The following is a 27,893-nucleotide window of genomic DNA, read 5'->3' as shown; positions in this document are numbered from 1 at the left end:
ACCAGAGTATCATCCAACCGCAATAGTGCCATTACTGTATATTCACTTACAATATCCATCAAAATGAACTTGTATTCAGTGTTCAAACTCATTTCTCTCTCTTTGGTCACCTGGGAACAACTAGAATCTGTTAACAAAGATTCTGCAGGTGTCTCTATTTGTTAGGACTGTAGGCTGACACATAAGATGCTCTACCAGCACTGATAACACAGCTCACCAAGTTTCCCAGCAGTTCACAGCAAATCCATAGCTAAAGTGCCCACCTTATCAATGTTTCAATATAATCCATAGCTAAAGTGCCAACCTGTCAATGTTTCAATATTTTGGAACCAACTGCTCTGGAGTCTGCCAATCAAGAGGGAGTTCTAATAATCAGCATGTAAAGCATTGAAGTAATTGAACCCATCTCCCTGTCAAGCTGCTAAGGTCGTGAAGCCAGTGGAATAGTCTTGGCATGACGTGATTTGAATCTGATGGTCAAATGAAAACCTCTAAGATCCTTTTGTAAATCCAACTTAAAAAAAAGACATAGTAAAGAACATAATTTATTAAAGATGATCTAAACCAGAAATAAATACATGAGACAACGTGTGTAATTTGTGAACCCAACAATGAAAAATAAACACTTGAGTGGTATCAAACAGAACAAACAATGCCTCATCAGGCCAATTAATTCTGAAAGTATCCCAGCTACTTCTCAACAAAGTTAATTTGGAATTGATTTGTCTAGAACACATTTTCAAAATTTGATTTAAGTCATTATGCACGCCAATAACAAAATAAGAGTGCTGTTAATAACAAATGTTTACAGGCCTCAACATGTATAATAAATACAAAAAATATATAAATCAACTCAAATGATTAGGAGAAATTAGTTGTTTGTGACCTAACCAACACAAGGTAAGGCTGTTTCAGGGATGGTAGTAGACAGGTTAAAGGTCTTTGCACACACAGTCCGATTGTTTTATGCTTTTTTTAAATCCAACATCTGAAAACACAGACGGGTGTTTTCAGCAGAAAATCAAACCGTTTCTGAAAGCTTTAATGACGGACGAAAGTTTCGGAGTCAGTGTGTAAACGTGAATGACAAAACATAAGGTCGTATTTATTTTTAAACGTGTGACAATTTCGGATGAAAAATACGGACTTGGTGTGCAAAAGCCTTAAGAGTTTAGGAAGTGCATTTTAACAACTGGAGGGGGCTAAAATCAACTCACCATACCAATCATTTTCATGGAAATCTAACAATCAGGCAGGATTGATACATTCATTAGGTGCATACTCCCCATATTTCAAAAGAGACAAACAGTGAAGATGAGACTTTACACATCAAGGTAAGGTGTTAAAAAAAAGAAAGGTACACATTTTGGTGCTGCTTGACTTTCCAAAATGTATTCTGTACAAAATTGATAGAACTGGAATTCATGAATTATAGTTATACGATATATAATCAATGTATTGATAGCAGATTGTGAAATAAAATGCCAGAGAACAAGTTTGGGTGATGTGCGATCAGTCTGGCGCCATGTGCCCTACATTCCTGAAGAGGTTGGACAATCATATTGGCCCTGTGTTTCATCAGCACAATGTGTGTATGCACACACACACACGTACAGTACACCTGCGAGTGAGTTACAGTATGCAAAGGGATTGTAAATACAAGTATGAATGTCCTACAGCTATCGATTCCCTCATGTTCCCGACAGTACAGAAGGCCACGGGTTGTAGTCCAGTTGTAGTTCGAAACACTAGCAGACACCAAATCCACAGCCATTGGGACAGGCTCACTTGGCACCATTTTGAAATCAAAGTAACTTTGACCATAGAAAAAAACAAAATAAAAACGGGAGATAAAAGTTAGTTCTCAACTGGCTCTAAAAGTGATGGAGGAAAAGACGACATAAAGGCTTGAGCTTATCAGCAGTAGTTGACATCCTCTCCTCTTGATCACAATGCCCTTTCAGATTACAGGCGACCGACAGCACAATCTGTCTCATGCACACAGACAAACACGCAGGCACACATACCTTAGCTAAGCCCTATGTGCCTGTCCTTCCCTTTACTGCTCAAAAGGAGCTTAAAAGTCTCTCATCTCTTCCAATATGGCTCAGTTTAAAACGAGGGAGAATAAAACGGAAATTAAACGTCACAAATGAATCGGAGCGCATTTCATTCAAAAAACCGAGGTTTGTCCTTCATGGCAAGTTCACTTAGACATGTTTAAATATATCAGTTTCAAGTTATCGGGAAGTGTCCCAATGAGTTTATCGTCTCCTCTTCTTGCTCCTCTGCAGGTAGGACTCTCTCCTTGGCCTGTCCCTTCTCCAGCCATGGGTGACCGCTGTGACCATCTACTGGCAAGCTGTTCCTCACCAGTCCTTTTGGACACATCCACAGGCTGCCCCTCCCTCCTCCTCTGGCATTGCAGACACACTGGTCCCTGCACCTCCACTTTAAGACTTTTACATACATACTTCGGATCGGTGGCAACAGTATTGGGATGTTTGAGGAAAAATAGGGAATTGTGCCTGGTCAAAATGTATATTTCTGATAAAAAAAAAAGATACACATTATCAGTAGTCCCAAAATTGAGGTAAACATAGGGAAAAAATAAGTCCCGTAACAATTACAGTATAATGACTGCATGAACCCCATGAACATCTCCAGATTCAATGAAACCTTGTGGCACACTCCCCCCAAATATAGCCTCTTCTGTGACAATGTGTCTCCATGGGGTTAGCAGTGGCACGGACTCTGCCCTGCTGCGAGACAGGCTGGAATACGGATGGCTCCATGACTCAATGTCTGGGGCCTGTGCTTGTGTACCAACCAGAAAACATTGCCCTCCTAGCACTGTGCCTTCAATCATGCAGGGTAACTCCTCCGGGGTGGTTCTCCCTGGATAATTTTCTGATGCAATTCAATGGCAATACTAGTTTCAAGGAGCACCTACCGCTGAGGTGACCCCGCATAACTCAAGGAATCGGGATGGGAGGGTAATAGTCTGAAATTTGAATTCTACTGACGTGCATGAATTTGTAAAAGGCTGCACTCAGGGCTTGCTGGAGTGTCTCACATCAAGATATCAGAAGTCTGGTGGTGTTGATGGACCAGAAATCTCACATAATTATTGCATGTGAACAATTCTGAAGTATTGTCGAGAAGATTAATTTATTTCTTATTAATTTGTCCCAATTGGTCATTTGACCACAACTGCTGTATAACATTTTAACATCTCTGCAAATAGTTTGAATCAGTAGTATGAGAGTCAGTAATTTTAATTTGTATTATTCAATTGTCATATATACTAAACTGGACCATTTTCACATTACCATCTCTACACCACTGACTGCTTATTAAAATGATCAACGCAAAATGTAGTCTCTTTGTTAAAGTTTGTGAATCCTGCTCTCCAAATAAAAAGGTAGTAGTCGTAGTACTGTAGTGTAAAAAAACAATGACAAGAGTTCACAGAGTCGTCTGTGGAGGAAGCACTGGAAGTTGAACCAGGAGCTCTGATGATATGGTCAGGTTTTTTATGAGGTGGTCGGAGAGAGGGAGGGAAAGGAGGAGTTGAGGAATTGTGGAGTCATCAATAGGTCTCTGTAGCCCCACACAGTCCTTTCTGATCGGGCCTAGAATGTAGCCCTGTGGGACACTGCCTGCCACCGCTGGGTCAGTGATCAGTGATGCTATGCCGCCATGAGATACTGATGGTAAAAGAGGCCGAACAGAGAGGTGGAGAAGAGGCAGGCAGCAACCCACCAAGTAAGGAAGGAGAGGAGCCCCTGGAAAAACAAGGGCGTGAATACAGTCCGCAGGCCTCCAAGGGCCACTGACAGCTGGGCTACCGACGCCCGGGCTCCTGCTTCCACCACTGGAGCTGCTGTTGGGGCTGCTATTGGCACTGACCCCATTGCGGCGTCAGAGTTCATTTCATGGGTGCAAGGCAGGTCATCTTCAGGATAGACCCCCCAGGAGTGTCCACCTGTAGCAAATGGGCCAATGAGAGGAAAAGGGTAAGAATTCCTGGGGCCAATGAGATATTGTGTACTGGTAAAATCACTGGACAGTGCATGACTCACCTAAGGTTTTTAGCAGCAAAGTTGTATGTAGCAACATCACCAGTGGTGCCACATACTGTAGTGCAATTACACACAAGTAGTAAAAAACACGCGCAACCTGGGTGCAATAAGAAAAGAAATGTCATCGTAATGTACCATTACAATCCCGTTGGTTCCTAAACGGAGCATCTTACAAGACTTGGAGGTATTAGAACACAAAACTATCATAACTTTTACAACCTTATTGTTTCTCTGAAGAAGAAAAAAGTAGGATACTGTAGTAGTAGGAAATGTCTAAAAGCCTGAATTCCTGGTGAATTCCATCATCAACTCCTGTGAGTGGCTGACTGACAGGCAACCGCTCACCTTTAACTCATTCTCCGCCACAGTTTTTCAGAAAAACTCACTGGCCACCGCCAGGGTTTTTGATCATTTTCATTAATTTTCCAAGACCCACAGAATATTTTCTTCTATGACTACGTAAAGACTGAATATCTCAAAAGAAAGAAGAGAGCCTCGACTTTCATAGAAAAAAAAAAAGTTTGATTCTACCTTCATCCGTTCTGACACCTGAATGTAGGTCGTTTTCACCAAAAACACCACTCTGTGACCAGAAAGCGGAGGAAATGGCATTTTTGTAAATGAAGTCATTTTTCACGGCTCCTGACTCGAATAAATGCCTTTGATGGCGGATACTGGCCAGTGTTACACTCAACTATGATCCCCAATGCCCATAATGATTTGGTTTCCCCTTCCGGTCAAACTCGCCCGTGGTGGCACAGCTTTCACTGTAACACCGGTGTGAGAAAGAAGATTCAACCCGCTTTTGATAGAGGCCAGCCTCGCGCGTTCCGAGAGGGGGGGGGGGGTTGTCTGTGTACTGTATGTCAGGAGTCTACCGGCTGAAATTTACACACTGTCAAGAGTTTAGGAACTGGACTACTAATTCCTGAGGACAAGTGGACGCCTGCAGCGTGGTGAAAAGAAAATCCTTCACGTTTGAGTGAGAGGCTCGTCCCCCCCCCCGCTGTAATGGAGTGCGGACCGTATCGGCAAAAGCTGCTGGATCACGCTTTGAGCTGTGCCATGGAGCTGTGTTATGGACCTTTTCTGACGGGAGATTGTTGCCTTTTTCTGCTTCCTGGGTTTGTGAGACAATCGCGGTTGATCCTGTACACCTTTGGACGTGCTGTACTATTTCACAAGGTGAGTAAGAGAGTCATCTATCACATGACGGTGAAAAGACGTATTGCTGGCTTATGACGTCAGCAATGACGTCTTAAATGACGTTCTATGACGCCAATGGCGGAGAATGAGTTAAGGGTGGGATTCATTCACAGATCTTACTATACAATCAATTTCAATTCACAGGCCATTATTTGACTATAAAGGATTCTTGATGTCTCATGATTTTCAGTTAAATACATAGCTATTTCCCCCCCACATAATATACTTAAACAATACTTCATGATGTGAAAGATAAACCACATTCATTTTTATTGTATAAATCAATATCAATTGCAATCATAACCATGGAATGAAATGCACCCGTTATATGAAGCCTACAATGCATTATCATCCGATTGTTGTAGACTGCGGTGTATGTAACGTGATATTTTGACGAACAGTCCTCCATTCAATAATTGGTAATCAAGATTTCCTCATATATATATTTTTTTTTACCAAATTTAGAGTAAGGAAGCCCTTAAATAAGAATGAAATGATAGATGATGAGAACAGCAGCAACCTCAGGGAAAATAAATAATTATTTGCGAGCGCGCACGAAAAACACCAAACTTTTGTTTGTAAAATCACAATAGTTCCGACACACAAATAGGCCTATCCACCTTATTTTTGAATTGCCCCACTGTAAAATAATTATGGGTACAAGGTCCGGTTTAACGTGACTTGATTGTTGCAGCTTGCCATTTCCTTTGTTATACTTTTTGGCTGTATTCAGACGCGAATTATAAACCGGAAACCGGAGTATGTTATAAACGTTATAAATATAGTCACGTTATAAACAACTAACCAACGCTGGGGGTCCGTATGGAAACAGTGTTACTCAAAATGGTTAAAAGTTAAATCAATTTGGTAATTCAGTGGCGTTTTACCGATATGTAAAGTAACTAACGTTAGCCGCTAGCATTAGCCACAGTAGCCGACTACCCATAATGCATTATGTTATCCCAGCACCCGAACGACATTTAATGCATAAAATAAAGCTGAAAACGAAAACCAGATTTCTAAATAGCCGTTATTTTGATAAACTGACCACACAAGAGTAATCTAAATGGTTACTTTGACCGTCTACATTTTTTTCTAAACTTATAAAAGTGACATATTAACCCTTACGGCTGTAGAGCAGAACGGCTCTGCTGTAAAACCCTCAGACGTTGTTTTTTTTGTCAAGTTAAAATCATCTATTACACCGGAAGAAGCACCCATAGGCATCATGGCAGCTAGACATAAGTTGGATAGGAATTAAAGAGTGGGTTCCTGTGGATAAAGGAGGCAGCGATGTGCCTCACCCTTCTCTGCAGTCGTGACGGAGTGGAGTGGGTAGCGGCAATCACAAAGTTGACATTTTTATTGAACAGAGTTCTGTGTGGTTCACTTGCATGCCATTTTTACCAGTGGCTCCTAATGATTTGGAAAAGGTATTGATCCTATTCTGCCTACGTACGTTGCCAATAGTATGCAATAATATATAAGGAAACATTAACCTGCTAGATTTTTGTACAGTTTGAAGTCAGGTTCTTCCATACAAGATATACTTCACCTTTGTGTGGCAGAGCTTGCAACACATTTGACTATTTCTCAAATAAATAAATATATCAAACATGTTTTCCCCTCTTGAATCTCATACAAACTGAAAGGTGTCCACATGTTTGCTTTCATCAAGGAGAAGCTGACTTACTCATCATTCTCCTACTAATACTACTAATTCATAATGTAAACAATGCCCAGACTTCCAGTGCGTCACAACTGTTCTTTTTTTCAACATTGCACCATATGTCACTACTATAATAATGCGGAGGGTTGAGGCACGCTACACAGGAGCGCCTGATATTTCTAGTAATGTTAAAGGGTACTGCTTTAAAAAGGTGGAATTTATTTTCATTGTGGGCTTTGATACAGGATGGCAGGTACCCCCCCCTCCTCCCTCACCATCTTCTGCAGGTCAACAGTGCTGATACGTCCTGCCTCCTTCTTCATCTGCTCCACCCCCTTCTGGGCCAGGTTGAGGTAGGCCTGCAGGTGGTGCCTCATCATAGCCAGGCGGAGCACACACAGCAGCAGGATGGCCCATAACCGCAGCGTATCATACGTCTGCTCAGTCATTCTGATATACAGAGAGAGAGAGAGAGAGAGAGGCAGAGAGAGGAGTGTGAGTGAGCGAGAGAGATGAGAGCTGTGCTAGGCTGTGAACTCAACAACACATCATGTGTCTGCTCCATCATCTGGATGGAAGGGAGAGACGACGAGACAGAGAGGAAGGAGATAGGAAGAGCAAAGAAATGAAAAGCAACTCATAGCAGAGGAGAAAACAGGGAGAGAAATAAAAGTGGGTGAAAGTGAGAGATCAAAAGGTGGAAGGAGAGGTAATGTAACATGATGCAACTGATTCCCAAAAACAACAAACACTTGGAGGGGTTTCTTATCAGGTTTGACCTTGATGGTATCACAGTCACTGTCAGCAGCAGAAGAAAGTTAGACACATGACAGAATTCAAGCCTGAGCAACAAAAGGGAGACGTTACCTTGGAATGAATAAGCAGCTAACAAATGACAGAGGTTAGAGATATAATGAAGAACTTACCCTGCGGTATGGCTAAATTTGTTTACAGTATAATTTTAACCCAAATAGACATCATGTGTATTGTTGTTGCTTCATCTACAAGCTGAATACATTTCTTATCTCCCAGAACCTGCGCAAATTCCCTTTTCACGATTGCTGTTGCATTGTTTACATCCATTTGCCAGCACAAAAGCCACAATTACTTTAATTTTCACAGCTCGGCAAAGTTGTACTCTCCCTCTTGTTTGAGTGGCAGGTAATTAGCTTGTCAGATTCAGAGGGGAGTCCAACTCGCTCGCCTCCCCAAGTTTAGATCCATAAACAAAACACATGAGGACTCGTACACTATGAGCACCATTGTGCTCATGGAATGGAACGTTTTTATCCTCACACACATGCCGGATGCATTTTACTTGTGTCCCCTTTTTTCTCGATTTCCTCAAGTAGTGGCAAAAAATATAATTGTAAATCTTCAGGTATAACTTGAACATACAGTAGTTCACTTTTCCTATTCATAATCGGTCTAAGCCCACATTTTTCTTTTCCCCCCCTTGTGTTTTTCAGCATATTAGGTACGGCTATACAATACACCGATTGTTGAAGGATAGGACATGCTCATGGAAAGTAATTTATTTTTGTTCCAATGTGTGAAAACACAAATACAAAGCAATTCACAGCTTCAAAATGTTTAGCTGTCATACTCTCAGCCATTGTATTGAGAATTAACTTTAATTGAGAGTAGGGAAAAAAAAAAAAAAATGAACTGTAGTTTTTTTGTTTTTAGATAACCATAAGAACAAGTAGTGTGCCAAACTGGCTCCAGAACTGGCACTGTACTGCACCACTGGAACAGGCAGTTGGAAGGATTGGTGGAGCGAGATGATAACTTAGGTCTTACTTACAAAGGCACACTTTCCTTCCCCAGAGTGGGGTTCATGATGTAGTCCTTGGTAATGGGCTTCACCCACAGCAGGACCATGATAAGAGGGGACAGGAAGTTGATATGGAGCAGAGTCCTAAAGAAGAGGGGAGGCGGGAGAGAGAGGGGAGGTGGGAGGGAGAGAGAGAGAGCGAGAGACGGCCAATTCAGTAAACAGATACCGAGGCTGGGTGCTCAAAAGCATCCAACAACTTGTATCAAGTGTCTCTGAATAGCGTAATTGCAGAAAGCCTGGCCAGTCAAGGAAACCTGACAAGTGATCCTTTAAGATTGAGTTATTCGATTAATATCGGCCAAAGTCTACTCACAGGCGTTTGGAACAACTACCAGTCCACACAGCTTACTGAAATATAAGTTTGCACGCAAAGAGAAAGAAAGCCCATATTATCAATGCATTTTTTCCAGAGGAGCGAAAAGACAGCCTGGGCATAGTTTTTGAAGGGTTTGGAGATAATCCCTGCCAGAGACAGGGTGTGAGATGTAAGCTCATGACAGTTGAGAGGGGGATGGAAGAGGAGGTCATTTTGGAGAGTGTGCTATGCCAAAGTGGATTATCTGGGTGCAACGTGCTCTCTGCTCCGAACCCTCCATCATGGTCGGAGACATGCCACCCAGTGAGTTCTGAAATAGATATCTGCCCCAACTGAGAAGTCTTCATCTGACTCACGGAGTGCTCTTATCCTATCAGACCTACTCTGGATAGCAGGGGACAAGTGCAACTGCACCGTCCTTGTCATTATGGTACTCTACTCAAAGATACGTAGGATCTATTTGAGCACTATGTTTTTGGTGAATTTGAGGACATCATCTATTAACAAAAGCCTAGACCGGGAGAGAGACAAGATACCACTATACAGAATTTTCCAATAGCAATACAACTACGGTAGGTATATTTAATTTGAACAATCTAAGATTATATGAAAAGTCAATATTTAGATATTTTGCATATTTTCTATCACACATTTGATTTGATTGTGTTTTAGGTTTAATTTACATATGATAAAAATACTTCCATAAATCCATCTTAAAGTTCGAGTGCAGTGCAATGACAACACAAATCTAATTATTAATGTGGAAATTTAACTATTGCTCTTTGACTACCGTAATTATCCCTCTGGATATCAATAGAATCAAACCTCTTCCTCAATCTACTTTCCAAAAATATTATGTCAAATTCCCAGGTTTGAATAGATCGTGATAACAAACAAATGACTAAGCACAGAAGAGAACAGGAGAAATATACTGGCATGGACTCACTGTGTAACTTTGGCTGTGGTCAGATTGAGTGCATCTAGATGCATCTGGGCCAATCGTAGACCAGGGAAAGTTAGAAATGCTCCAATCAGGGAGCAGAGTAGGGCCAGGATTAGCTTGAAGGTGAGTTTAGATATGGGACCCCTGTGGAAGAGAGAGGACATATTTAATAGTGAAGTTTCTATATAGCCATAAAGCATTCATGAAAACATAATAGAACGATGATATTGTACTTACTGGGAGTCAAGGCCCTGGTGCTCCAAAAACTGTAGAGCACGGTCAGAGAAATCTGCAAAACCTAGAAAGAAGATTTTAACAGTGATTTAGTCAGAAAATGAGTCATGTTAACAGATGAATAAAGACAGAAAATAATAAAAGGAAGACTCACCAGTCTCCAGGCCAAACTCCAGATAATTTTCAGTGACTATGAGAATGGCCATGGCTTTGACAAAAAAGAAGAAAGCAAAAGTGATGCAGAGTGAGCGCTCGCCTCCTTCTTCCAGCTTAAAGTAATGGGCCGTGAGAGAGAAAAGGGTCTTACTGTGGGGACAGGGTCAAGGGAAAAAATCTGCTGGAACACAGTCACACAAAATGGGTCCAAACACAGTGGATTATAATGCCGACGTATTTTCAATGGCCATGGCCAGGATCGAGGCCAACAGAGAGTAGTCTCCACAATCAACCGAATACAAAAAGGGAGAACACAGCAACACACCAAACACTGTTATTCATCTGTATACAATCCCACTAAGGGGTTTGTGCATAGACACAGGCCCTCTGGAAGCCATCAACTCAACAAACCCCCTACACAGAATGTGTAGGTACATTAATTTGGCAGGCATGCTCGCCACCGTGGCAATAATGGTCTTTTATGCTGCTGCTCCTGCCGACGCTGAGCCAGAGGGCTGAGGACACAGCATGTTCCTAAAGCTGACTCTGGTCTCCGCGGAGACGGAAACTCGCCTTTCTTCAACAATCCAGGTGACATCATGCCAAATTTTCACTCTGTTTCAATCCATTTCATGAATGGTAATCAATCCAATGGAGTCTCTTTCCTTCCTGTGGCCCTGATGATTCAGTCCAGTGAAGACACTTGCGTGAGTCTGAAAAGACGAAAGCAGCCGTCACCGCAATTAATGTGCCCCCCGTGAGCTGGAAGGCTTGGGACATTCAGGAACATTTGGGAAAGTTTAGTGAAGGAGGAGGAGGAGGAGGGGGGGGGGGGTTCTGATGCAGGTTATGCAGTAACCTCAGATGCAGCTGCTTGAAGATGACATTGCTCTAGTAGTGATATCAAAGGTGCTGGGCACAGCAGTGGTTGCTCTTCAGCCCCCCAGACCCTTTAACATGCCATCGGGGTTGAGATGGGAAACCTGAAATCAAGTGTCCCATTAACACACACATTGAGTCAACATATTCCTCTATCATCATCTTCATCTTCATCACTCATTCAGGTGAGGGCCCCTTTAGTCCCATTTCATTCCTATCCTCCACCTCTCCCTCCCCCCTCCCCCAAAGCAAATCAGTGCGCTGGGCTGTGAAAATTGGGCCTCCAATCTCTCCGATGTGGGCAGGAAATGACACAGCATCTGACCGCGCCGAGCCAGGCCCGCCCGGGAGCGTGGGAAAGATTGATCCCCGTGGACGGTTGCAAGGATAATGCATATCATTTAAACTGTCATTCAGCGGCGCAAAGTAGCAGGTAGCCGTGGAGCATGAAGGTGCTGGCAGTCAAGCCGGTAGGAGCTTTCCGTCCAGACCGTCCGTCACTTTACAGCCAAGTCTCTGCCCACCACCGCTTCCACACAACCAAGATGGATCTGATTTGGTCTCCATTATAGAAAAGGAAATGTTAACCTACCACAGATAAGGGAGAAGGGCGAAGAAAACAATGGGAACGAGAGGGTGCAGAGGATAGAAGATCCAGACACCTGCAGCAACTGTAACAAAATAATGTTGGATGGAATTAACCAAAATTATTCAGCGCAACGCTGCCTACCCAGTACTTACCCAATACCCATGATCTATACCTGGACAATTTCAAGAACAGTTTACACTACGAGACGGGGATGTGATTCATTGACAGACTGATCAGAACGCAGGCCTGTTGGACATATTGTATATAAAGAGCGACTGATGTAAGGATACATGACAAAGGCGAGTACCAGCAGGCACCAGACCACACTGATGTTCATCTCTCCTGAGGGCTGAGCCACACTGTAGTAGAGCTCCGTTATCAGATACACTACTGTCGCCGCCACCGTGAAATCCACCAGCCACTGGAACTCTGGGAAGTAGTGCAATGCTGGAGGGTGTAAAAGAGTATTTCTTTAATTGAATTGCTCATTAAACAAGATGCATAAGTGTGTGTGAGTGATTGAGTGAAGTGAGGAGTGAATATAATGTTTGGCAAACATATCTCAGATGTATACCTAATGTGTCCTCCTCTGTGACGCACTTGGTCTCCAGCTGTAGGTCGATGTCCTTGGGAATTGTTAGCGGCTTGTTGTCTATGTGACCATTGTACTTCCTGGGGGAAAGAGGACAAATCAAGGTTGAGTAGAGCAGACACAAACAATTCCATTATGCAACTGATTAAACTTTTCACACACACACACACACACACTTTTTTTTTTTTTACCTTTGTGCAGATAGACGTAAAATATTGAACAGCACGCACATACCAATGTATGTTCTGGCAGAGTTTTTAGTTTAGTTTTTGTCACACAAATAGCCATTAAATCCTACCTGTTTTTCTATAGTATTGGTACAGAAGCATAGCCATTTAACACGCTTCCACACCGTTTTCAATATCTCTCTGTGCAGTACACAACTATGAGAGTAGGGCTGGGTATCGTTAGAAAATTGTAATCTAAAAAATATTGATACCGGTACCTTGACTTCGATACCGGTTCCTGAACAATACTTTTTTTTGTGTAATAATAAATAAATAAAATGAGTTGTAAAAAAAAAAGTCCAAACCTCTCAATTCATTGTTATTTATTTAGTACATTATTTCGTAATCTTGTGCTCATTTGCTGCATTCAAGGACAACTTGGACAAAACGAGATGCGCCCGTAGGTATTGAAATTTGGCACGTGAATCGATACTCTATTGATGTAATTCGATCGATACCATAAAAGTACCAAAGTTGGATACCTAGCTCTATATGAGTGAGAGAGCTGGGGTTGGGCTGAGAAGTAAGATAAGGCCAATACAGATGTAGCCAGATGGAGTGTGTTGGGAGACTGTCCTTCAACCAGACGGACGGAGCACAACGCCCCGTGTTGCCAATCATCCACTCTGCTGAAGTGTCCCTGAGCAAGACACTGCATCCCTACCAGCCCCATGTGTGCTATTCTGTAGGTGACCTCCCTATGAAGAATGGTAAATGAAAAGATAATTTCCCTGCAGGAATGTTATTATTATGCTAGCAGCAGCACTACATATTCCAATGTCGGGTACGTGAATGTATTCTGAGCAAGTCCTTGTGAAACTGCATGTTTGAATTGGCTGCGGTAGTCATCTTTAGAAGGCAGCTGAAGGCCCTGTCGAACACTTTAACTCTCGTGTGGGTGAACCTGTGGTGGGTTACCCACTGGCCTGTCGAGACGCTGCCCGACTACCTGGGCATGATACACTCACCGAGCGAGCACTCTATTAGGAACACTAATACCGGGTAGGTATCAGCTCAGTGTCAAGTCAACTGCTACCAAAGTGACATCTGCCGCAAACTTTGATGTGTTGTGCATCTGCATTCTGAGATGCTTTTCTGCTCACCACAGTTATAACGAGGTTATTAGAGTTTACTGTTGCCTTTCTCTGTCGGCTCCAACCAGTCTGGCCATTCTCCTCTCACTTCTCTCATCAACAGTGTTTCTGTCCACAGAAGCGCTGCTCAGTGCTCACTGGATGTTTTTTTTGTTTTTCGCATCATTCTGTGTAAACTAGAGACCGCTGTGTGTGAAAATCCCAGGAGATCAGCAGTTTCAGAAACTATTCAAAGCAGCCCATGTCTGTCTGGCACCAACAGCCATGCCACGGTCAACGTCACTGAGATCACATTTTTCCCCCTTTCTGATGTTTGATGTGAACATGAACTGAAGCTGCTGACCTGTATCTGCATGATTGATCTTATGCATTGCTGCCACATGATTGGCTGAATAGATAATTGCTGAATAAGCAGGTGTGCGTACAGGTGTTCCTAATAAACTGCTCAGTGAGTACCTATTATCGGTGAAGTAGCACCCAATAGTAGGGGTGTCACAATACACTCAGTTCACGATACGATACGATACGATACACAATATTGGGTTCACGATAACGATACGATATTTTAACAATTTTTTTTGCGATCGATTTGTAAGTTGAGGGGGCATCCTCCACGCTAATTTGAGTAATTTCACCATTTTCATCCTCCGTGTCTGTAACGTCCCTCGTCTGTTCAAACAAAGCAATGAAAAGGAGAGTGAGCATGCAATCCGATGCAGATCAGTGCCACCATGTTCAGCTTATTTTTCTCGCGATATGAGATTTCATCTCAACGATACATATTGTCACGTTTTGATATCGCGATATATCGTGGGACGATATATTGTGACATCCCCTACCCAAGTGTTCAGAACGATTAAGATGTGCAGGCTTTATCCACCTCTTTCTGTACTTTCAACGTAGATTAAGATTGCGATATGACTTTAACCACAACTTTACAATGTCTTCAGATTCTTTTATCTTTTGCAACTTTATTTCCATGTTTTCATTATAATAAAAAAAAAGACTATCCTTATTCCATGTACTTCAAGTAATTTTGGCAATAATAATGCCATAATAATAATGGCAATATATTTGGAGGTGATCTTTGTTGCGTCTTCCCCAACTACCACTTGGCAACAGCGTCACCAATGCTCACACTTACTCGCGTATTATTATTACTACTTATACTCCTCCAGGCCTACAGGGGGCGATACACAGGTTGTGTTGCAACACCAACATCAGGAGCTTGGCCAGCTGCTGTTCGGCTTGAAGAACAGTCTGGTGGGCCTCCCCAGTGCTGGGCTTTGTTTGTTCAGCCCTGTGTGCGCTGGATTCACAGGACAATGCCACTGTAAGACACTAGGGCCAAACATGCCCCGGACAGATTTCATCTCTGAGGCACCTGACTGCAGAAAAGGGGCTCAGCGTGGCCCCTCACTGAGGGAGTCAGCCCACTGACAAAAGGAGCGGAGCCGCATGGCACGAGCTGGCAAAAGGACAGTGGTCTGTCTTTTGCTTGGAGGGATTAGCCAACATGTGGCGTTGCTGAGCTCCAGCCTGCCTCACACAGCCCCAGAGAATGGACCGCGCTACAAAACCGCCATAAGTTAGAACCTGGAGACCATGTGACACAGTAAGAGATTAGCTTTCATTTTGTGACTTCAATTCAAATTCACGTAAAAAAAAAAGGACAGTACAAAAGAAACGGCACTAAATTCATGTGTGCAACATATGGTTCAATCTTCCACCTGCAGCCTTGAAATATTGAGTAGTAGTTTCTTTTGAATTGCAAAGTAGTCTGGAAGGAGAATCGTCTTTCCGAATCAAAGTTTGACATTTGACTACTTTGAAGCCGGTATAATGCAGTTTGGGAAACTTTGATTTTGGAATGGATGCAATCCTTTTTAAACTGCCATACCCTAAAATAGCCTAAACGGTAATGGCTCCCAAAAAACAGGACTAACTTTCTTCACATACACAAGACAGAAGACAGGGCCATTTCTAAGCCGAGCTGCTCTGAGCCCCGATGAAACGCCATAAAGAAGAAAACAACAAAAACAGACTTCTGTCTTCTGACTTCAAACAGGCCTTAAACGAGCCACATAAACACATCAGCTTCATCTCTCCGCCGACATGCCTGTGTTCTCCATCCATCTCAAACGTCTGCCGTGCCTCTTCACTCCTGCCTGATGAAAGAGGTGCCAGTCGTACCTCCTCTGTGCAGTTGCGTTTCCCCCACCCCCACCAATAACCCCTCTCCACCACCCCCCCCCCCCCAACCTTCCTACCTGTCTTTCTTCTTCTGTCCTTTTTGTTGTTTCCCAGCTAAGCTCCTCAACTCATCTTCCGTAGGGTGCTGATACCACCGCAGACTGAACAGAGACAAGGAGAGAAAGATGCTATCAGGCAGAGAAAGTGAGACGGATAAAGGGGGAATGAATGGAAAAGGGGACACACTAGTTAACGAGGCAATTCCAAATCGTTAACTAGAACGGTAAGTGCAAGAAAGAAAGGGGGGGGGGGGGGGGGGGGACAGACTTTATGTCAGGATTAGGATACCTTTCATAATTCATCATGTGTTGACTTCTAGTTTGGGTAGGAATGAATGGAATTCACTGCTGTCCTGAGTCGCTCACATCCGGTCTGACACACTTTCCCGTCTTTTTGTAAGGATATTCATTTCAGTGAACGTGTTGTAGAATATGTCTAGCAATCGACATGTCAAATTTCATATGAATACACGGCCATTTAAATGTCCAAATAGTTTAGGAAAGTGACTTTGATGAGAGAAAGCCGTACGACGCACTTGGGCGACGTGCGACAATTGATTGCTAATGCTGCCTTAAGTGACTGCATTATTTATTTTAGCATGCCGTCAGGTGACTCTGGTGAAGACAAATCTGAAGTAAATGATTAAAATTAGGGATGTTCATTTTGAAAATTTTCCAAAATCGATAATCGGTGAAAATTAACGATCAATTATCGATCATCGATTTTATTAATACTTAGAAAATTTTCAATATATATATATTTTTTTTTTTTTTTTTTTTTACAAAATGAATGCCTATGGCAGAAAATACGAAAGACAACGTGTTCTCCTCAATGAACTCTTTATTTCAATGTGTCTCCTCTCCAACACTGCTGTCCCCGGCGCATGCCGGTGTGAATTTCCCATGTTTAAAACAGTTTTGTTGGCACAAAGGCCCGTGCCCAGCCAGAAAACTAGAGACTATATGAAGCTCCACCTCACGTTAGTCGGCTGTGCAATGGAGTGGGGCGAGGAGGAACGAATTCCACCCAAACCTAGTCCACAAAAAAAAAAAAAAAAAAATTAATAATTAAAAAATCGATCCAAATGCCACAGGATCGATTCCAATCCTTAACGATCGATTATCGATTTTCGATAATTGATGAACATCCCTAATTAAAATGATAGATTGCTAGAAAGATAAGAAGAAGGTATACTTGAATTTTACACAATTAAACTGGTTGTAAACATCACATGGTCATAACAGTAGCTGACCGTAGCGGTCCCACATAAGACAATAGCAGAACAACCTGAGCGACTCAGGACAGTTCTGCCACTAGAAAGAAAAGCTTTAATGTGTGTCCATAAAGCAGGAATATCATTCAAAATCACAGTGTAAATGCTCTTGGCAGCAGAGACTTGGTTGTATGAGCATGCCTAAGAGCGTCAATGTACAACACCTTTATGAGCAAACGCCTAACAACAAATGCACGAAAGCGGCATTTCTCAAAGCTTTAGCATACAGTACATCAACGACTCTAATACCCTTCTAAAAAAGCACTTGCAAGAGGCTTTATAAAAGCAAGGTTATCAGGCTCCTTAAGGACTGAGCTCCAAACAAGAGCTAATTTAAGAGCATCCTTTAGAAGATGAACATTTTTCAGGCACCCTTCTGCACTGCGTTTGGAATCCCTCTTGTCATAGTTTCATGAGGGGCTCTTTGTGTGCGGTGAAGGAGGATGGTAGCAGCACAGCTTGCTTTCTTTTCCTTTTATATGTATTTATTATGGAAAAATTAATTGCAAAATACTCTAGAGGCACACTCCAGGCCTCCTGCTTAGGCCAAAACCGCTCAAAAAAAAAATTCAACGGTGCCCTAAAAAAAAATGTTCCAACTTCCAAGAAGCTGTTTATTGAAAAACACATATGGCACTAATTAGAGGTAATGAGGCGGGCACTTTATTTTTAAACACCGTCCTCTCGGGTCATCCCAATATTTTGATGCCCTTTGGTCTTTGCAGCCTGATTTAATGATTCTTTTTCTTCTTCTGTCCAAACCCTTTTCAGCAGACTGAAAAAAAAAAACTGTTTACAAGCCAAGTTAAAACCCATTGTTTTGGACTCTCTTTGAAACGAACGGCACAGAAGGCAACTAACAGAAAATGTGATTGTGGCGCTTAGAGAAGCTGTCAGAGACAGCACGTACAGGACTCCACATTACCTGCCACTGCAGAGTAGCCATCTTGCGAAGGAATAATGAGGTATGATTTTCGAAATCACGCTGGCCATTACCATGGTAACCACCAGCTGCACACCAATCACACCCTGTGGAAGTGGGGAGGTAGAGGTGGGGGGTTCAAATCATATTTAAATAGTAATTAGACATGACATACAGCAGTTGCACATACACACTAAAGGCTTATAAACATAGGTTATTTTGAGGCATTTCTCCATACAATGTTAAATGTATAAGAAGTCTGTCACGTTTTTTTTTGTTCAATAAATATATACTATGAAAGTGATACAATTTAAGTGACCCAAAAAGAAAAGAAAGGCAAAACTGTTAAGTCTGCTAGTCTTGCTGTCACGCCGTAATGATACGGATGAGTTCAGCTTGCTCAATAAAACTCTTGAACTAGATGCACACAGTGCAAGATGTTTTGTAGCGATGAAGCACCACAGGTGCCAGGTGCTGCTGGCCCAACACACTTTTCAAGATCACTGCGCAGTGAGAAAGCTTATGACAACAACTACTAGGCTTCTCACTTAAGATTTTAAACTCATTATCGTCATCATTATCATTATCTTGGCTTTACCACACCATTGCGACAAAAGGGAGAGCTGAGCCAGAAGGCAAAGCTCTCTCGATCTACCGGTCGATCTTCGTTCCTACCCTCACCTATGAGGGATGGGTCATGACCGAAAGAACAATATTGCGGATACAAGCGACCAGGGGGGGGGGGGGGGGGGTCAGGAGGGAGGCTAGAAAGGAGCCAGTTGAGGTGGTTCGTAACATAGATATACCTAACTACAGTCAGGTGACATTGCTGTGGAGAGATTACTGCAAACAATGAGACACTCAAGTAAATCACTGGTATAATATTGACTGAGCTGGATGATGAATGATGGGAGGGATCACTCATAAAGAGCAGTGTTCAGATGACACCAGGAGGAATAGGATGAAAATGGATTACAGCGAGCTTATACTATGCAGATATCTGTAAGGCATTGTCTAATGAAAAACTCTTAGCATTGCCTCTAAAGATTCACATGAAACACTGGAGGAAAACAGGTGTTCCTTGTGAATAAGAGGATATACTGTTGATACTGTAGATGAGGCTCCTCAACCTTGAGGCCCAGAGCTCAAACACTGAATGATCACCTTCTCACTTCCACACAGGGTTGACTAGGCCTGTGTGAAGCCGAGGTGTTCATCACAACATTCAACAAAACCAGAAACCACCAATACATTTTTTTTACATCAAAAGTCCTACTAGTCCACGTTTTTTTTAACCCAGCTAAGCAGCATGGGGTAGCAACAGCAGCATCGCCTTTTAAACTTTTAGATTGCACTCTCAACACGTTAAGTTTCCCCACAGCTGCTGGCTCTCTGTTCCCTCTCCCTTCTCAGACGGCTGCCCAGGGCCAGCGTCAGGTCAGCCAAAACAAAATGGAAACGTCCGGTTTAAAACTTTCAAAATAATGTCAAGTAAATAGCCTTACTGATGCATGTTGGAGGAGAAAAAGGTGTTTCAACAAAACGAAGCAGCAAACATTGCATCAAAATACTCGTTGTGATGTTAAGATTGCATAGTGAAACTGTGGCTGTAAAACATTACTCAAAATTAAAATTAATATTAATGTTACAACGAGGGTTTTATTCTTAAAGAGCTAAAGCGGATGACCTACTTACATTCTGGCTGACTTGACGCAGTCTATGCGCCTGGGCTGTGGGCTGCACTCGTGCATAAGAGACGCTTTTTTCGGTCGGCATATTCCGTCGATGTTAAGTAACTAGTAGGCATCTCGCCTAGTCTGAAAGTGAAAATGTTTTAGTTCCTAAAAGTGGATCATCTCTGCTATACTCATGCAGCCAAAAATAGGCCAAACTCTAAAACTATGCCAGTAGGTTCTTATTTTTAGGACGAAATATATTTGTGAAAAGGCTGAGGCTAATGTGCTGTCCAGAGGCATTCATACGGACGTTGCTCTTTCCACGTGTCATTGGTGCATTCTCAGAGGCAAAGAGGCACAAAGAAAGTAGAGGACAGCAGCAGTCAACACATGTAACAGATAATATGGGGCCATCTTTCCCTTTACAGGGCGTTTCTTCAAGGGAATGTTCACAATTGTTTTGACAAGTCCATCCACGTTCTTTATCTCTAATCATACTCCTCCTGAGGTTGTTCAGAACATTTTAACAACATAACTTTTCTATTGATGAGTTCTGTTAGCATTTGTTAGCCATGCTAATGACGGTCGATGTGGTGTCAAACCATTTCTTTCAAAATCGCAAACATGCGGAAAATACACTTCTATAGCAGTAACAGAAATGGTTAATAAGACCTGGCTGCAATAGAGCTCAACACTCACGTGACATATTTTGCCCCGTAAGTGAGTTTCCCATTCATTTTCTCCAGAACATTTTTTTTAAATCCTTATATAACGAGTTTTAAGGCTGGAACCGAGCCAACCCATGACCTACTGAATCGTGAGTGACCATAAAACATTTCAGTTGGAGCAAAAATAAAAAGTAACATCATCGTCTGTTTTATCGTCACTGACGATTCAGTAGGTCACGGGGTGGCTTGGTTCCAGCCTTAAAAGTCGTTATATACGTTTTTTTTTTATGTCTATGGAGAAAATGAATGGGAAAGTCACTTCCGGGGTAAGAAATGTCACATGACTGTTGAGGTGTATGAGGTAGTTTGAGCCTTTGGTGGGATGGGGAGGGGGGTGGGGGGCTGCAACATATGTCACAATAGCCGTTTTCCCACATGCGTACCGGAAAATTACCTGTAAGTCAATATCGGACATTTCCCTTCACACTTCGGCTCGCGCATGTGGGAATCTATCAGCGAAATTGCCTGTATGTTGGGGGGCGGGGGGAGGGGGGAGCTTGTATGTATGTAGAGAAAGCAAATGCACGAAGCGAATTGTGGAAGTAGTTTGCTTTGATGTGCGCGAATGATTAGATGATGCACTTTGAAGAAGTTGGGATCCGTGTCTGAGAGAAATAGTTGCTGGTTCGATGTTTATCCGTTCACCTGCGTCGCGTTGAAGCACTTTTTACAGACTGGCTTCGTTTGATGTGTCCGGGCTTGCCTTGCCTTCGGAAATCAGCACGCCCACACATGAAGCTGACATAGGCTACCGCTCTTATTATCACAAGATCATTTCGCCAGTTTGCTTTAATGTGCGCGAATGATTAGATTATGCCCGCTGGAACATTAAGCAACGTGTGTAGGCTACACCTCGCCCATGAGAGAAGGACCGCTGTCGCGGAAAATGACTGGACCCGTTTCCCACTTGGTCTCCCTTAAGAGCATACCGCTCTTCTGACTGGCTCGAAACTGGTGAAATTTCCGCGACGACGGGGTCGACGACTTTCCCACATGCAGGCAATAGACCACGTTCCGGTCATTTAGCGGTACAAAGCGCATGTGGGAAAACGGCTAATGTCAGCCTTCAAGTGCCCAGGAGGATGAACAGCCAGCACTCCTGTGGTACTAGCTAGCTTAAGCTTTAGCAACATAGGGAGCTCAATATCAACACAGCACATTTAGATCAATATTCACTTAGGCTTAAGAGGTCAGAATCATTTCTCCTGTCATGCTGCTCCTTTATCCACGAGCTGCAGGTGAGGTCTACGGTTTGGCCTATCTCCACCTGAATCAGTAGGAATCATTGGTATCAGCGCCTGCACACACTTGAACAAGGAGAACCAATTAGCCAACTAATCCCCAATCAAATATTGTTCCTCCCTAATAGCAGTCCCATATCTATTCTGGGCTCACACCTGGGCCTTTAACAAGGAGTCTAAGCTGTGACTGCAAAGTCATCATCAATATCTATCCTATAGACCTTATTCGATTGATGTAACTCACGTAGGGGCATGCCCACCGCTGCCATGTTGTTGACATAGCGCTGCAGCGCTCAAGTGAGAGCCTATCTAAGAGCAGCGTTTATAGGAAGCTAGCCACCGTTAGCGTTACCGGTATCATTCCTGTTGTGTTCGGATGGTGACCTGCGTTATACATGGCTGTAGTAATGACAGCAAATGTGGTTTGTTTCGATCTCTACCGTCCACAGATGTGAAGGGAGCGAGACTAAGGATACGTCAGCACAGGAGATGTGTGGATTTAGGAGAGACAGGTGAAACCTTCTGACAGCTCCTCACAGCAAAGTCTGTTCACCTTGTTTTTCTTTTGTTTATTATTACAGGCATTAACGGCAGCATACAAACAACAACTCTGGTTTTGTTTTGGCTATTTTGTAATGGAACAGAAACGACAATAAGGCTGTTACTAGTTGTCAGCTGCAGCAGCACTGTGCGTGCAGGACGGTATGTCAACAATATGGTGCCGTCCAGGGTTAGCGAATAAGGTCTATAACCAAGCAGCATACACTTTTGTTTTCTTCTAAACATGCAGCAGACAGTGGACAGTCTGATTTATTTAGAGAAGGCTAAATAAAGACTGCTTGAATAGAGACACTGTCCATCAGTGAATTCTAGAAGATGAGGGGGAAATGTCAGTTATTTCTCTCCATCTCAACTGCGCATTTGTGAGAGGATAATTTAATTTCACCTTGTCATAGTTTTACATACCTCATTGGTTACTCTGCTGCTAAATCTAGCAATATGGGGGCATCCCGGTGGCTCACCTGGTAGAGCATGTACCACAAAGGCTTAGTCTGTTGCGTGGCCGACGCGGGTTCGAATCTGACCCTTGCTTGCCGAATGTCATTCGCTCTCTCTCTCCCCATCTTTTCTGTCTGCCTACTATCCTAGCAAATAAAAGCAAAATGCCCCAAAAAATAATCTTAAATCTAGCAATACAACACCTACCTATACCTACCTACCACCTGGTTGTTGGCAGTGTCCAAAATTAACTTTTTTGTTCACCTTTGAAAGGCTGGTACCAGACACATAACTGTTCATTTGAATCAGGCACTGAACTATTCAGTAAATAAAGAGATGATTGAGAGCAGATTGAGAGCTCAAGTCAAATTTTAAACTTTCTTACTCATACAACAATCTTTTTCTTTCTTTCATTTTGTTTTGAAGGTGTCAATCACATGGGAATAAAGTTTCAACTGATGTTAGGTGCTGTAGATGCTGTAACATCCAGGCAGCAGAGAAAGACAAGTACAAGTTTGTAGAAGTGGTCAGCAGAAAACAGTATTGTCTCAAAACATTAGAGAGACACTTTTTTTTTTTTACAAAGCCACTGTTGAGAAGAAGCAGAATGAAAACAGAAATAGCATGTGAATTTATGCTGGAATGTATTATTAAACACAGAAATGTGTGACAAAAGTTAACCAAAGAGTGAAAATGTTGGGCTGTTGTAATTATATTTCCAACAGCACTTGAAGGTAGCATAAGTGGGTCACTTGAGCTGTTCTCAATGATGCAGTCAAACAACAATGATGCAGTTGTTTACACAACTTTAAGCTTTCAGTATGTTGTTTTTGAAGATTCCTTTAAAGATAACTAAACGTGTAGGTTGTATCCTCTGTTAAGCATCTTCTCCTAGGCATATTTTATAAATGATAGCCTAATCATTTAATAGCATTGGATTGCAGCTGGTGGAATGTGCTCCCTTAAGTTCTAAACTAACCACACGCCCACTCTGGTTGTAATGTGAAGTTTGTCTCTCCAAAAGAGTAAAACACGGGAACAATCATCATCATACTAAAAAAAATACAGTGCCTGACATCATAGAATGGGTTTGCGAGAGATGAGTTACACACCTACAGTATGTCAGACTAGTGGCGGTGTGGAATATGATGCCTTGATAGGAGACGTGATGATGATGATGGTGGCTGGACCAAAATGCTAGACCTAGATTTTGCAACGGTCATGGGGATCCCCAGTGTCACGCAGCATGGTGTACACTCCAAAAGCCAATGTCAATACCTCTTCAGGAGTCACAGAGGGGAGAGTAGGTCCCATTAATGTGGCAATTTACACTCCATCAGACTTGACACATGGCCAAACATGACCTCTCCAACTCAAGAAAACATTTCTCCAGTACAGAGTAGCGGACATGCTAGCTATATAGGTCAAAAGCACACAGGCTCAGTTCGGAGGATGTTGGCCATCCTCTGTGGGGAGCCTGCATGGATCTCAGGCTTGGGAGAAATTGAGCCAGCATGGACTCTCTTATCTTGCCCAGTCCGCTTGACACCCTCCAAACAAAGACTAAATGGAAGCTGTGGGGGCCGGGGCTGCTGTGATAATAACTATTATTCCTAAGAGCTCAAATCACCTAACTGAAACCTCGCCCATTAAACAACTGGACCTGCAAAAAAAAAGGTCTGAGTGACCCATGCTTCCAAAAGGAGGTTGAAGGTCTTTGCACACACAGTCCGTCTTTTTCGTATGCTTTTTTTTTTATCAGTCATCCGAAAAGAACCGTTAGGCACAGAAACCTTGCACACTGAGTCTGATGTGTTTTATTATGTTCGTCGTTCTATTCAAAATACGAGACAAATATTTGTCCTCTCCTGTATCCAAATTACAACAAGACAGGTGCCAGGCAGCAGTGGCTGCAGCGATGATGTGGACTGGAGAAGGCAGATGGCAGCAGGTCGGGGAATGGTAGGTAGCCCTATCTCACTGGACAGGAACTCCGTGCTCACCTTCACCTCACCAAGCTGGCTGTGGTGCACCGTGGCCGGGTGCTGCAGCAGCGCTTCCCGGGGAGAGGGACCAGAGAGGAGCCGGTGAGTGGAGCGAGCACCGCCGATGTCTCTCTGGCTGCCTCTACGCTCTGACCAAGGCAGCTGGACTAGAGCCTAGACCAGAGCGCTCCTCTGTCTCTCTCCCCCAAAAAGACACACACGTATGTGTACCCACACAAAGGCTTTTGACTGATGCGAAAAATGCAGAAAACCAAACCTGCTCCGAAAACTTTAATGACGGACGAACGTTTCAGAGTCAGTGTGTAAACGAGTGACACAACATGAGGTCGTATTTATTTTATAGATGTGATAATTTCGTACGAAAAATACAGACTTGATGTGCGCCTTGAGTGTGCTTGTTTCCTTCTCTAGCTAGACATTGTACTGAAAAGGAAATCTTTTTAATACAAATAATGTATTGATGTAGTTTCTCCAACAATTGTAATGTTCCTTTTTACAGAGGGTAAAATTAAACATGATATGGTTAAGTACCTTTTGATCTTTCAGCAGGTCGACTACCACTACAGTCCAATTCACCAAACTGTCTTACAGTGCTAGTGCTACTATTCAACACAAATTAAAAACAAAGAAAAATGATTATTACAAATACAAGTGTGTGTTGACAAAGGTGCAATAGTGCAGCTGCTGGTACTCTCAATCAGTTTGCCCCAATGCACATCCTTTATGGATAATAATGCATACTGGAAACATGGGGTCTGGGTGAGGTTTAAATGAATAAGTATGGCCAATAAATGCCATATATAGATAGATGATTGAACTTTAATGAAGTTCACAGTTCCTCTGAGGGCATTCTGAGGTCAAACGGAGTAGAACAGGTAGGCAGAACACCTTGGACAACTTGCTACCAAATGAATGGTATGCTAATTGCTAATGTCTTAGCAACGTTAGCAGTTACAGAAATCCACGTTATCTTCCAACGTTACCCTGCATACTGGCTAACGTTATTATTATTCAGTATTCACATACACTATGCATATGAACGCAACACTTGCAATGTTATACAATTAACGTGGCTTAACAACAAATCTAGATAGCCTAGGTTAGCTAACGTAATACTAATAGCTAGCAGACGGCTAACGCTAATAGTTACCTGTCTGTCTGGCTAGCAAGCTAAGCTACACTGCACACATACAATGCAGATTGTACACATTTGGTGTAGTAAATCTGGTAAATATCCACACAGGTTTGACACATTGACACAAACTGACACATTATCAATGAACTGCGACGAAGCAGAGAAAATGACTCTGAATGCTAGCTAGCCACAGGTGCTCCTCGGCTGTCACACTCACCATGTTGATGCAGCGGAGCTGGAACCGACTCAACCCCGACAACTGTCACACTGAGCACCCCGACTCGGAGATCGAGCAGCGCGGAGCACATAAGCCCTTCGTACGATGGTGATGCACAAAATTGACGTGAGTGAATGGATCATTAAAATAGCCACCGTAGCCTGGCAAAGATGCTTTACATCATCAGAAATTGCAATGGATTCAACCTCGGCTCCCGAGTATTTTCAACTGCAGTAGAGGTCACGCTACAGATTCTGGGTAGGCAGGCGCCCTTAGATATGCCTGCACAGGGAGAGTAAAATATACGGTTTCAGTATTTCGAAATTGCATACATTTAACTCATCTTACTTTTCAGCGATAAGGTAAATGTGCCTTTACATAACATTGCTTTGAATTCTGTTAAAATATGATATATATTTTGTAATTTTGTATAGGCACAGCCAAGAACACGCTAAGTGAACAGTAGGACCCGCCAGAACAGGAAGAAGACACCACGGAATCACCAGAATCAAACGACAGATCGGCACCTGTACCAGCTGGGACATCTCAGTCAGTGCAGAAAGTCTCTCTCTCCTTTTGAATCTTTAAAACCACGTTTTTGTCGGATCAATATAGTGTATGATGCCCCTAAATGAAGGTAAATGGCACCGAAGTTGTGGCATAATATGATAGGAGGAGAAAACAGTCAATTATGTTGACCACAGGTTAATCTGCCATTGCAATATATTATGTAAATCGTTGTCACTGATAGTAGGACTTGACACATGTAGAGTCTTGTCCAAATATGCATGCCACAACAAACAATTATGATGAACAGTTATTCAGAAACCTTGGACTACTCTGACTCAACCTGTTTTGCTTTAATTTAATTTTTTTTTTTTTGATGAGCTGTCAGACATATGAATCCAGCACAGTCAAGCATAAGTCATTTAGCAGTGCAGTGTAAGACTCAAATGTCTCCTAAAACTAAAAGAAAATGCATGACAATTGTATAGCAAATGCTCTTGATTATAATATTCTAATAAAAATTTTAGAAGACTATGGCCACTGGCAAATGTAGAGGCTTTCAATGAATCTGAGCTTTTACCCTCTTCTTTTTTAACCTATACCAAACCTAAGTGAAACTCCACTCTTGTCTTAACCTAATTCACATACACTGTTCTTTATGAGCTTGGACTCTTTAATAAACAATGAGGAACATATACTGTAGTTTGTCCTGCAAAAACTAGTAGCAGTGAGAGAACCTCAAACTTGGAGGTAGTTTGTCTTTTTAAGCTTGTGCGCACACACGCACACACATGAGTTTGGGTCCTTTTCATAGTGCTCTGAAGTAGCAAATGTGTGAGAATCTATCTTCTATATATATATATGGTAAAAGCAAAAATGTGGCACAAGAAGGAAGCTCAGCAGGCCAAAAGTGAATCAGAAAATATAAAAAAGGAGCTTCGTCCTGCCTGACAAAGACCAGAGAGGTTGAAATGCATTGCGTTTTGTGCCCCTTTCTATTGAAGATGTACATTGTTTGTTTAACTATTGCAGTATACATGTACTTTACTTCGTAATTAAAACCTGTGTAAGTATCCAAGAAGCAAATGTTTTCTCTTTTCTGATCT

General features: G+C 42.5%; 1 protein-coding gene across 1 annotated transcript; it reads right to left on the bottom strand.

The window, feature by feature from the left end:
- Positions 1 to 532: 532 nt before the first annotated feature.
- tmem161b (transmembrane protein 161B) lies at positions 533 to 26,415 on the bottom strand. Its single transcript, XM_083645125.1, has 12 exons — positions 26,281 to 26,415; positions 18,282 to 18,385; positions 16,101 to 16,184; positions 12,492 to 12,589; positions 12,208 to 12,364; positions 10,448 to 10,599; positions 10,297 to 10,357; positions 10,063 to 10,203; positions 8,768 to 8,881; positions 7,236 to 7,410; positions 4,086 to 4,182; positions 533 to 3,988 (listed from the first exon to the last, which is right to left on the bottom strand). The coding sequence occupies exons 1-12, from the start codon at positions 26,281 to 26,283 to the stop codon at positions 3,693 to 3,695; spliced, it is 1,482 nt and encodes a 493-aa protein (XP_083501251.1). The 5' UTR covers positions 26,284 to 26,415; the 3' UTR covers positions 533 to 3,692.
- Positions 26,416 to 27,893: the final 1,478 nt, after the last annotated feature.

This window comes from Poromitra crassiceps, assembly GCF_964638095.1.
Source record: "Poromitra crassiceps genome assembly, chromosome: 10".
Classification (NCBI taxonomy): Eukaryota; Metazoa; Chordata; class Actinopteri; order Beryciformes; family Melamphaidae; genus Poromitra; species Poromitra crassiceps.
Note: the sequence above shows the minus strand (reverse complement) of the source record. Positions and strands in the feature narration are given on the sequence as shown.